This window comes from Arachis stenosperma, chromosome 1 (genome assembly GCF_014773155.1).
Source record: "Arachis stenosperma cultivar V10309 chromosome 1, arast.V10309.gnm1.PFL2, whole genome shotgun sequence".
Classification (NCBI taxonomy): domain Eukaryota; kingdom Viridiplantae; phylum Streptophyta; class Magnoliopsida; order Fabales; family Fabaceae; genus Arachis; species Arachis stenosperma.
This window is the reverse complement of record NC_080377.1, coordinates 126,780,822-126,793,044: the sequence shown is the minus strand read 5'-3', so window position 1 is coordinate 126,793,044 and position 12,223 is coordinate 126,780,822. Positions and strand designations below refer to the sequence as shown.

Below are 12,223 nucleotides of genomic sequence, written 5' to 3'. Positions count from 1 at the left end.
GCTTTCCTTTGAATGCTGCAAATAGAAGGAATGGATCCTATCAATTGTTTAAAAAAATTGATGGGATAAAGTGTGAACTTTAACCCTTCATTCATCTCTCTCGTATTTATTTTTGGTCCCACTTACAAAATTAATGGTGAGAGATCACATTTTACTCCCTCAATTGTTAAAAAAAAATTGAGAGGAGAAAATAGACTGATTCTGCCATGTAATAAAGAACCTTAGAATATGTGTAGATTGTCTTGCTGAATAATCACTTAGTTAATTTTTTTTGTTGTTAAAAAAATCATCACTGAACTTTGAATTTGTTATTTTTTTGATCATTTAAATTGAAAAAGTATTTTATATTAGTGACTAATTTAGGATATATTTTTGCTTTATTAGTTATGTCTAAGAATTGATACCTGATTTATTAATATGTTTGTGAACGCATGCATTTTAATTTTTAATTTTATTTTTATAATTTTATATTTTTATTTAATTATGACCAGTCAATTGGAATCAGTAGCAATAGATGAGAATAAATGGTATAATAATAAGGTTGAATAAAAACGAGTATTAAATGATAGGATAATCATTTCAGATGCAACATTGTTCGGTGGGAGAAAGATTAAACTGTTTGAAGTATCAAAGGAGGACAACCAAGAAGTTGAAAGACAGAAAAGGTGTTTTCAGACTTCTCTAAGACTACTATCACCAGAATTCTTCTTACAAGGTCTCTTTGTTTTTTGAGAAGAATGATAGAGGAAGAAGGTAGTGGTTTTCATACATGACTAGTATGACGCTGACTTAAAAGATGTTTGGGTTCGGAATTGAAAAAGTTTCAAGGATTATGTGAAACAGATTTTAAGTGGTTTGTTAAGTTTATATGAACAGATGGAGATGTATCATAGAGATATAAGTTGAGAAAGTAGATATAAGTTTGTAAAATGTGGTGATAGAGTGCTGCTTACAGGAGTGGAGGAAAATTTTTTCTCTGATTTCCCGAAGTACAAAAATGTTATCACTAAGAAGGAGATGGTTTGGTTACGTAAAGTTATTACGTTCATCAAATCTTGGGAAACCTCCAACAGAATGTAAAATGTTCTTCAATTTTTTAGAATGGTAAATTAATATGCACGTTTAATTTTAAACGTGCATATTAATTTACCATTCTAAAAAATTGAAGAACATTTTACATTCTGTTGGAGGTTTCCCAAGATTTGATGAACGTAATAACTTTACGTAACCAAACCATCTCCTTCAATGATAACATTTTTGTGCTTAGTAGAATCAGAGAAAAAATTTTCCTCCACTCCTGTAATCAGTATTCTATCACCACATTTTACACACTTATACCTACTTTCTCAGCTTATATCTCCATGATACATCTCTATCTGCTCATACAAACTTGACAAACTACTTAAAATGTGTTTCATATAAACTTTGAAATTTTTTTAATCTCGAACTCAAACATAAGTCAGCATCATAATGGTTATATATGAAAACCACTACTTCCTCCTCTCCAACATTCTTCTCAAAAATAAAGAGGCCTTGTAGGAAAAATTTTGGTGACAGTCTTAGAGGAGTCTGAAAACACCTTCTCCGTTGAACATACGCCAAGATTGCTGCTGTTCTTGAATATCTTGAAACTTCCGTTGAGGTATTGCTCCCCTCCACCGCTTCAAAGCAATAAAAAGTCAATACTAGAATTAATCACTGCAGCTATATGTACTATAAGAAAGTCAAAGTTAAGTTCTCAACATCTCTAGTTTCTCACCCATCTTCTTTGATTGGTGTGCTTTCATCAAATTGGTTAAATTGGTCTGTTCACATTGCTTTTATCGCAAACGGTGCCGCTTAATGTAGGACCATAACTTGAATGAATTAAATTGGCTGATTAGTGTAGCGAAAATGTCAGCGTATGGCATTTTCATACCTATACCTAGGGGTGGCAAACGGGCCTAAACCTGCTGGGCCGGCCCGCGTAACCCGCCAAAAAAGGTGGGTTGGGCTGGAAAATTGGGACCGCCAAATAACAAAAGCCCGCTTAACCCGCACCGCTTAAACCGCGAGGTTTGGCGAGCTTTGGCGGGGCGGGCAAAATTGAGTGTTTTGAATTATGTTTATGTTATTTTAGAGACAATATTTATAATTATGTTTTGGATTATATTTATTTTGTTTTGGAGAGAATATTTATACTTATATTTTGAATGAAAATTTGGTTTATAATTATATTTTTTAGATATTTATAATTACAAAGACTTTAATGTTTGTTAATATAAAAAATATAATTTTTTATGCCATTAGAAATTATTAAATTTATTAACATGGTTGTGAAATTATATATATTACTTAGTAGTTAATAGTAAAAAAAAAAGAGGAGCTTTGGCGGGCTTAGCCCGCCAGGGCGGGGCGGGCCAGCCCGCCTAAGGGCGGGCTTCTGGTGGGGCGGGACGGGGTGGGGCGGGCTTCCCCGCTTGCCATCCCTACCTATACCACAACCATTATTGGTGTCAATGATGGCTGGTCTGAGTGGTGACCAGAATTTCAAAATATAAACTTTTATTTTCTTAGTCAATTAATTTTGAGTCTAAATATTGAATTAAAAAAAAAAACTACGATTTTACTAAAGAGATGAGAGAAGAGAATAGGGTACAGGCATGGTAGTTGAGAGCTGAAGGAGACAATGTTGGTGGTGATAGAGCAGCGTGATACTCTAGATCGAAATGCGAATCCATTCAACACTGCCGCTTTTGATGGTTTTGAAACTGCGAGTGACACGGACCTTGGCAGCGATGCTGAAGGCGAGCATGGCAGAGCTAGCTGCTGTCAAGAACGATCAACCGCTGCCGAAGTTGCAACACCAGCATGCGGAGCTGGAGCATGGAGCATGGAGCATGGAGCATGGTGTTCTCCGAGTAATGATCTCTCCATCGATGAGGAATTGAATCTGGTTGGGTTTCGAAATTTCATCTTTTGGGAAATTTTTGCATTTTTTTCGACAACTTTCTCCTTTGATCATAATTTTTTTAGTAATGATCATTTTTTTTTATTTTCATTTTCTAGTGCTTTCAATTAGTTTGTCAAAATAATTTATAATCAAACTTTTGACAGAAAGGAAACTAAGCAATGTTTTATAAACTGCACTAAAAATTTGAAGCAGTGAAGTCTTGATGTTGATTGTGGCATTTAAAACATGCATATGCATTTAAGTCCAAAAACACAAACACGATGCTTTTTGATGATGAAGAGAATGATTGAATGGTGATGCCTTATTTTGGATACCTTGCCTCACTTTGGATACCTTTTGGCTCAGAATAAAGTTTTATCTCAACAATTAAATGCAATTACTCAATACATAAGAGGAATGCAAGAAAATTCCTATGCTGTGAGTAATGGACTATCTCAAAGTGAAGGAATGGATTATGGATACTCCTCCATAGAGCAAGTAAATTACATTGATAAGCATCACAATGACCCCTTTTCCAAGACCTATAATTCTGAATAGAGAAATCATCCAAATTTTGGGTGAGAAAATCATAATCAAAAACCCAATAATTTCAACAATAACCATCAACAGAACCAGTTCCAACCTCAACATAATACCTTCAACCCCCATCAACAAAACAACCACCCTCAGAACAATTCTCACCAACAACAATCACCATCCTTCACTCAACCATCTCAAGACTCCCAAAGGCTTACCAACCTTGAACTTGCACTAGAAAAACTCTCCCAAAGCACACACACAACCCAACAAGACTCACAGAGGCTTTTTAACCTTGAATTAGCCTTGGAAAAACTTTCACAAAACACCACCTCTTTCACCAGGAGTCAAGAAGCTTCAATGAGAAATTTAGAGATACAAATGGGCCAACTTGCTCAAAGAATGGAAAAATCCACAAATTTTTTTTCCAGTGATACAATCCCAAACCCAAAGGAAGAATGCAAGGCTATTTATTTGAGAAATGGAAAGGTAGTAAGAGAAGAGAAGGAAGAAACCAAGGAGTCCAGTGACAAACAAGGGAAAGAAGCAACAGAGGACATCATTCAGCAAGAGGAGCATGTGACTCCCACCATACTTTTTGTAGATAGAAAGTATGAGGAGGCATTATCCCAGTATGAACTTGCCCTACAAGTTGCACTTAACATGTCTTCATCGGTGGAAGTACGTTTGATCTGCCATGCAAATCGTGCTGCATGCTATCAGAAACTGGTATGCTGTTCTTTTATCCTGTTAATTAGAATTGCATTTGTTATCCCGTGAACTCTTGCGCAAAGTAAGAGTAAATATTAGGTAAAATTTGGTCAACTAAGTTGATGTTACTTTTTAGGCTATTTACTAATTTGACATAAACTAATTTATGTCCCTGCTAAATTTGAAGGTGATTGAGTTTAGACTTTAGAACCTGATTTTCTGTTGACTTCTGCCAAATATATCCAGGGAAAATATGACAGCACAGTTAAAGAATGCACACAAGCATTAGAACTGAACCCTGCATACATTATTAAAGCATTGGCAAGAAGAGGAGAAGCCCATGACAAGCTTGAGCATTTTGAAGAGGCCATTGCTGGTGAGTTCAAATTTTATATTGGGGCTTAGTATACTTGCCTCCCTTCAGGAAGTGAATGTTTTTACTGATGACATTCAATTTTTTACTAATTTTCTGCTTAATTCTAAATTGACTTTTTCCATTTCTCTACTTTTTTTTTCCTTGACAATAATTGGCAGATATGAAAAGGATCTTAGAAATTGATCCGTCAAATGATCAAGCCAGGAAGGGTATTTGCCGACTTGAGCCGCTTGCTGCAGAAAAGCGGGAAAAGATGAAGGAAGAAATGATGGACAAGTTTTTTGTTGTCTTTATCTTTGTTTTCTAATTATATTTGTGCAGAATAGTTCACGGGCATGCTTTCCGTAAATTACCTGTTATTTGTTGTCCAATATGATGCCCTTTTCTCTTCTCTTTCTGCTAGAAAACTAACATGCAAATTCGCCTTGTCTAAAGGAGAAAGAGGGAGAGGAGGAGGAGGAGGAGGAGGAGGAGGGGGGGGGGGGGGGGGAAAAATGCACTTTCTAGTTTCTAATAGGTGCATAACAATAAAATACTCTCATATGGGATAACATAAGTACATAACTAAGGAAATGGAAATTGTTAACATTACTAACCGAGTTAGATCCCTTACTGCATCGGGCCATTGTTTCTACATTTTGCTGTTCCAGATCTTTGAGGTATAGGCGGAATGAAGGTTTTGACTAAGTTGTTTTATTCTCTCCTGTCTTGATCTTCCAAGGCTTTAGGTTCATTTTCCCCCACTCTTTGTTATTATTATTATTTGGCTAAAACTTTTTGATATTTGTTTATTTTTGCTATGATTACCGAAAGATTGATATGGACAAGATCCCTAGTTACATTGAATCAAAGTTTTTGCCATTTCAGAGAGAAGGTGTATGGTATGTAGACGTTTGCTAACTTTTTCACCAGCAGACCATTTTTTGGTATATTTTTTCTGTCTTGGTAATCAGCTCTTATATTATGCCCTCATTTATGTTTTAGTTATTTGTTTTCAGGTTTATTTTGCTTCCACTGAGGTTTGTCTGTTTTAATCATATGTCAGCATTTGCTATTTTATTTTTATTATTTCTGAGGGGCAGAGCACAATGAATAGAGGAATTAATCTATATCTATATGTTATTATGGTGGAAACCCATGAAATTTGATAAAGTACTTCATCTTTTGCTAATAAATCATGCTCATAGGAGTGATTCCCCCATTTTTTGTCAAAAAACAATTCAGGTTTGGTTGTATATGAATCATACTATCTGAAGAATCTCAGGAAAAGAGGACTATTGCAACTCTTCCGGTTACAAAGGTAACAAGCTTCAAAGCTACAATTACATGCTTGCTTCTGGTATACTTGCCTTTAAAGTATCCATCTGTCTATCAAGCATAGAGATTTGTGGGAAAAATTTGGAGAGAATTAAAAAGTATTTAAACAAATAAGCAAACAAACAAATGGGAGTCTGGTGTCATATGTAAAACCTTTTAGAGAGCTAAGATGATATTCTTTTAATTTTACTTTCCTTTTAAATAAATAAATAACCAGCTTCAAGCACATGCAGAATCGTGTGCAAGTACTCGAGTAATGTGAACCCATGTTTCCCTCTTCCCAATGTGAGAGTCCGGTGTCGTGTAAAATAGTTTTATTTATTATCATTCATGTTTGACTTTCATTGTTCATTTAGTTGCAATAGTCACCTGCTAGCTGCTGAGTAATCTTTCTTGATCTAATTCTCTCATGCTTTGTTTCAAGTGAAGACTAAAAATGTCAGAAAGCTCAATATTCAATATTGCTTAGTGGAACTCCTGCCTTGTTCCGACCAATAGAACTGTTCAAGCAGGTATTCCTTTTGTCTGATTATATGTAATACCTTGTATATGTTCGACATTGGTGGAGACATTTGAGGATATCTTTGTAATTGTGTTTGACAGATGGAAGCTTTGTATCCTGATGCATATAAGAGTGTTCATTAATATGGTAACCGAAATTGCAAGGATGTAAGTCGTCTCTTCTTTACTAATGAGATTCTTCAAAGCAGCCAGTTTTCTTTTATTGATGGATGTTTATTCTAACTTTCAATTTTTCATTTCTCTTCTAGGGAGTTTTTGGAGTTTATCAAGGGGTAAGTAATCATGAAGAATTACACAATTTGATGAAGGTGACAGTGATGATACGAAGGCTTAAAAAAGTTGTTCTTTCTCAACTTCCTGTAAATTGTAGGCAACAAGTGCGCTTGTTTATCTCCATCTCTTCTATCCAATCTGCAGTGCACTCTTTTGCTATTGTTTGTTTCAATCAATGAACATTCACAGCATGCTCATGAAACTTGGAACTTTTTTTTTTTTTTTGTTGATCTTCAGGTCTAGGGATGTCAATGGGGCGGGGCGGGGGATGCCTCCCTGCTCCCCGTCCTCGCCCCCAGAATTAATCCCCATCCCCGCCCGATCCCCGTCATGGGGGATAATTGTCCCCATCCCCATTCCCCGCGTTCCCCGTATTCCCCGCAGGGCCCCATTCCCCATCCCCTTATGTTTAACATTCATATTAGTAAAAAATATCAAAAAATAAAAAACAAACTAGAAAATACTATTACAAACACAAACATATCTTATCCAAGATTATAAGTCCACAAATACAACATAGTAAATTATAGTCCATAAAATAAAATCTTAAAATACAATTTCCATTCTAAAAAAAAAATAAGATATAGTTTTTAACATCAAGTGGAAACTGGAGAGAGTTGGGGCTGTGGGAGAGAACAGCGTATAGTGCTGTGGGAGTTTTGGAGTTTGAACAAAGTGGAGATGGAAGAGAATTGGGACTGGGAATAGAGAGTAGATGGCGCAGCAAACAACACAGTGAGTAGGGAAGACTGAATAATAGGGTTAGGGTTTTTTAATTGGTGAAATTACTAAAAAACCCCTATGTTAGAAATAAAGTAAGGTTATTTAAGAAATTTCAAACATTCGGGGAATTATCGGAGATGGGGCGGGGATCCCCGCTCGGGTCCCCACGCCTGTCTCGGGAAAATTTTGCTCCCCATCCCCATCCCCACGGGGAAAATTCCCCACAATCGGGGCCCCATTCGGGGCGGTCCCTGCGGGGATCCCCGCCTCCTGGGGATTTTTGACACCCCTACTCAGGTCTTCTTAGACTTAGCTGACAAGGACATGAAGCAAACTAATGCTTTATTCCGTGAAGTAATTCAACATATTTGTTTTGCATCTATATCTTGAGACTAGTATAGCATCATGCAGTTCTTGTTATTTGTGTTTGAGCTAGTTATAGAATACAATTCCTATTTTGTTGACAATATGCTTATTTTGGGCATATAATTTTTTTTTTTGTATTTTCTCGACTGTGGATGTCATTTATTTGAACTATGTGATTGTTATTTAGATTATGAGTAATTGTCTAAAACTTCCACTTCTGAAAACGGTTCAAAAAATTTCTCACCACTCTTCACTGGTAATGTTGTGGTAAGTTTTCTACTTTTCTTTCTAAAATTTGGTTATTTGACTTGGAAATGGTAATATGTACTCTCCATTTTCAGTTTGAGTCTTGGTAAAATCTAACCAATATTAGTTTCTTTTTTCTTTTTTTTTTATTTTTATTTTTTATTTTTTATACTGCAGTTGGAGGTGGTAAAACCGTAAAAGCCAAAATTAAGTCTGTCAAATCAAAAGATGAGGGTGAATCTCTTAAGTTTACTCATAAGAATCTGATTGACAAGGTTTGCACAGCTCTGAACATAATGTTGACTTGTACAATTTGTTTGGAAGTTTTTCTTATTACCTAGAACTATGATAGGTTTATAGTTTCTACTGCAACATTTTCTCAGGCCTTGGCCTATATGCGAGTAGTTTAAATCATTTTGACTGGTATATGATCAAAACTGAGTTATGATATATTCGATTCCAGATATGTACTGATTCTGCAGATGCCAAGATTCCTGCTGTTCTTGAATATCTTGGAACTTTCATTGAGGTATTGCTCTCCTCGACCGCTTCAAAGCAATAAAAAGCCAATACTAAGAATTAATGACTGCAGCTATATGTACTATAAGAAAGTCAAGTTAGGTTCTCAACTTCTCGAGTTTCACACCCATCTTTGATTGGTGTGCTTGCATCAATGTTGGTTAAATTGGTCTTTTCATATTTCTTTTATCGCAAACGGTGCCCCTTAACGTAGGACCATAACTTGAATGAATTAAATTGGCTGATTAGTGTAGTGAAAATGTCAGCATATGGCTTTTTCCTACATATACCACAACTATTATTGGTGTCAATGTTGGCTGGTCTGAGTGGTGACCATACACACGAATGGTAAACTAGATCATATTTTATTTCTTATATTTCATCCATCCTCCTGTTGCCCCCAAATAATTGTGTATGCTTAGTTTGAATGTTTGATTTCTTCAATTTTTTTTCTCTTGCTTCCATCTTGATGCTTCGTTTGGGCTATTGGTGGTTATCACATGTAATATGTTGTGATCACGGCAGGCAGGTTTTAAGTTTCTTATATTTGCGCACCATCAGCCAATGATAGATGCGATACATGAGTGCCTTCTTGTAAGACCAGTTCAATTTTACTCATTTTTTTTTAACTTGGAAATTATAAACACTTACAAAAACTGTTGAAAATTTCCAGGGGAAAAAAGTGGGTTGCATCCGGATTGATGGAGGTAGACCTGCTGCATCAAGGCAACAATTGGTTACAGATTTCCGGGAAGAGGACTCTATCAAGGTAGCTGTGGTATGGTTATATTTTGTCGGTGTATTTCTTCCATGTTTTTCCAGGAAAAGTATCTTTTCTGTTGCATTGGTTAATATTTTTGCTTGAGATAATGATTTCATGTGACATGTTATCATGCAGCCATCCATTAATGCTGGAGGAGTTGGATTAACTTTAACTGCTGCAAGCAGTTATATTTGCAGAACTATCTTGGACTCCTGGTTACCTATTTCAGGCCGAAGATCGTGCTCATAGAATTGGCAAGGTATTCTCACACTCGTTAAGTAGAAGAAGGGAGTTGTTACTAGTTGCATGACAACATTAAGAAAACAAATAATCTCAAATGAGAAGAACTCTCATGTCTAAATTTTTGAGTTGCAAAGACAACATGTGCTCTTATGGTTCTTTGACTAGTTAGTTCTTGTTTACAGGTCTCTCCGGTAAATATATATTACTTGCTGGCAAATGATACGGTTGATGACATCATATGGTAAGTGCTGTCATTTCTGCAGTCTGTCGCTGCTTGGTATAGTGTTGACTTAACATTTATTGTGCATTGATGATCTTCTAGATTTTTACATCTTAGGGATGTGGTGCAATTCAAACTGGATAATTTGGGGCTGGTACATCTCTACATCGTCTTGGAACTATCATATGTAACATATGGTAAAATAAACTGGTGGTTCTATTCTGGTTTATATTTATATTTTGTCAAGATTTATACTCAAGTAGTATTTGAGAGTTACTTTTTGATGTTTTTGAGAAACCATTCTGAATTTTAGTTATTGAAAAATCAGATGTTAGATGGCCATGAGAACACTTTAGCTGTGTCAAATAATCAGCCATTGAGTAGCCCTGCAAAGCATACTACTATTGAGCATAGCCCTTTAAGGCAGAGAACTCTTGACCAGTTTGTCAGAAGATGTGATAACGTGGATAGGTCGGAGCATCAGCCTGACCCGAAACGGCCCTGTTAGTCATGACTTGTGAGATACGCAAGATGGATTTCCATTTTCTCAGATACGTGGCCAGTGGCAAGTGAATCGGAACTTAAATGTTAATTTTTACATGCTGAAGTTTCCCTGTAGTATTAACCACGTGTGCTTACATGGGGAATTCACCTATGATGACACAAATGCCTTTTGAAGCTGAAATCCATTGTACAACAAATAATAGATTTTGAGTAGAACTGACTACACTAAATTATGTTGCTTGTGTTGGAGATAATGGTTTGGTTATGTGAAAATATGTATTGGAAGAAAATGTAGATCAAGTCACCCATTAGATTTTAGGTTTTCACTTGTTCTTAACTTTTTGCTCCCTTATGTTTTGTTTTAGTGTGGGGCACTTTTCAGAGTAGTACATCATCATATATGAATTAGACTTGTAAATTCCTTTACTCCATATGCTGGTATCATTTTATTTTGTAGAAATAATCATCTTTGAATGAATACACTCGTAGAATCAATCCCTCAATAGCACCTGAGTTAAAACTGACCATCATGTTAGCTTATTTTTTTGGTGTCTACTTTTTTTTTTGGTGTCTTTTGTTTAGGAAAATGACCTATTTTGATAATGTTACTTTTCTCCCTAAATTCATAAGAACATATATTGAAAAAATCATGTGAGGAGTGAGATAAAAAAAAGTTAAAAATAACATTGTTATTTTCCTTCAATAATTTAGAAACTTGATTTGAATTTTTGGTAACCCGGACTAAGATTATTTTTCCTTCATCATTCTTATTATTTTCTTATTTTCTTAGTCTAATCAATAATGTAATGAATGGATAATATTATAAATATGACTCCAATCAAAATTTTAAACTAAACTTTGTCAAAACAATCGTCGTTCTAACTTTATGTGAAATTTCAAAATGTTCGTTTTCTTGACTCATGATTTTGGAAATTGCTTAGAAATAATGTGTGTACTATTAGTTCAATTAATTATTTAACGAGAAAAATATAATTTTTTTCCTTAAATTGTTGAAAATGTTAAAAATACTATTAAGTTTTATTTTGTTTCAATTTTAATTCTGTTGTTAAATTTTTTTAAGTTTACAAATTCAGCAACAATGCATGATATATATATGATTTTTTTTGTAATTCCATTATGTCTGATTTGTTTATGTTAAATGTTGTTCTTGTGAAATTATTGCTAAATCAGTTTTAAAGTTTTTGAAAATTAGCCGCCAAAAGTATATTTGATGCAAATTAAAAATTTTTAGAACAAAATTAAAACAAAACTAGATTAAGACCAGCGCAAAGGCACGATGTGCGGAGAGCTAAATTAATCATATTATATAGTATAAATTTAAAATATTATATATATATTAGTTAGGGATATATTAGATAATATGTAAATTAATATTAAACTTATAAGTTAATTTGTAAAAATATTATACTATATTTATTTAATTTGGCAATTTATATATGATTTAATAATATTATCATTCAAAAAAAAAAGAAATATAAAAAAATATATTATATAATAATTGTGTTTAACCGTTATTTTATAATTCAATTGAATAATAATATGAATTAGATTTAATTGATTAAGAAGATTAAAATTTTGCTTAGTATCATATCAAAATTAATTTAAATTTTATAACGGTTGATGATAAATGATCATTTAAAATAAAAAAATTTATTCAAAATTTAATAATTATAAAAAATAAAATTATGCGTAAATTAAACTATAAATAAAAAATATTTAATTGAGGTTTATTCACTTGATTTTATATAATTATTTTTTATTTTTTCTTTTTTTAGGTTATATTTAAATATTATGGTACAATGATGAAACAATTCGATAAAATACAAGTATGAATATTATTAATGTTTTGATAATTAAAACCAGCATTCAATTTTCTAATTTCATTTTTCATGAATCATGACAACATGTATTTTCATCAATATTATTACAACTAAATAATATTAAGAAAAA

General features: G+C 33.9%; 2 protein-coding genes across 3 annotated transcripts; both read left to right on the top strand.

The window, feature by feature from the left end:
- Window positions 1–1,149: 1,149 nt before the first annotated feature.
- On the top strand, window positions 1,150–5,012 carry LOC130962230 (uncharacterized). 2 transcript variants are annotated; one of them, XM_057888388.1, is made up of 5 exons: window positions 1,150–1,642; window positions 2,634–2,935; window positions 3,299–4,198; window positions 4,427–4,556; window positions 4,715–5,012. In XM_057888388.1, the coding sequence occupies exons 3-5, from the start codon at window positions 3,830–3,832 to the stop codon at window positions 4,861–4,863; spliced, it is 648 nt and encodes a 215-aa protein (XP_057744371.1). In that variant the 5' UTR covers window positions 1,150–1,642; window positions 2,634–2,935; window positions 3,299–3,829; the 3' UTR covers window positions 4,864–5,012. The 2 variants fall into 2 exon arrangements, with proteins under 2 accessions (XP_057744371.1, XP_057744378.1); XM_057888395.1 differs by lacking the exon at window positions 2,634–2,935.
- A 1,514-nt stretch (window positions 5,013–6,526) lies between these two features.
- Window positions 6,527–10,771, top strand: LOC130984778 (uncharacterized; the record flags this gene model as incomplete). Its single annotated transcript, XM_057907606.1, is given in 11 exon segments — window positions 6,527–6,542; window positions 6,644–6,667; window positions 8,181–8,278; window positions 8,467–8,532; window positions 9,048–9,116; window positions 9,196–9,300; window positions 9,421–9,467; window positions 9,469–9,544; window positions 9,711–9,769; window positions 9,866–9,945; window positions 10,077–10,771. Coding segments are annotated over 11 exon segments (657 nt in total), but the record flags the coding sequence as incomplete, so codon positions are not given.
- Between the last annotated feature and the right edge of the window lie 1,452 nt (window positions 10,772–12,223).

What these genes read in the sequence shown, in the direction of transcription:
- LOC130962230 (XM_057888395.1), top strand. Translation starts at nt 3,830, where the DNA reads ATGAGAAATTTAGAGATACAAATGGGCCAACTTGCTCAAAGAATGGAA. An exon ending in CTGCATGCTATCAGAAACTG is followed by an intron (nt 4,199 to 4,426) that starts GTATGCTGTTCT and finishes AAATATATCCAG; the next exon opens with GGAAAATATGACAGCACAGT. An exon ending in TTTTGAAGAGGCCATTGCTG is followed by an intron (nt 4,557 to 4,714) that starts GTGAGTTCAAAT and finishes AATAATTGGCAG; the next exon opens with ATATGAAAAGGATCTTAGAA.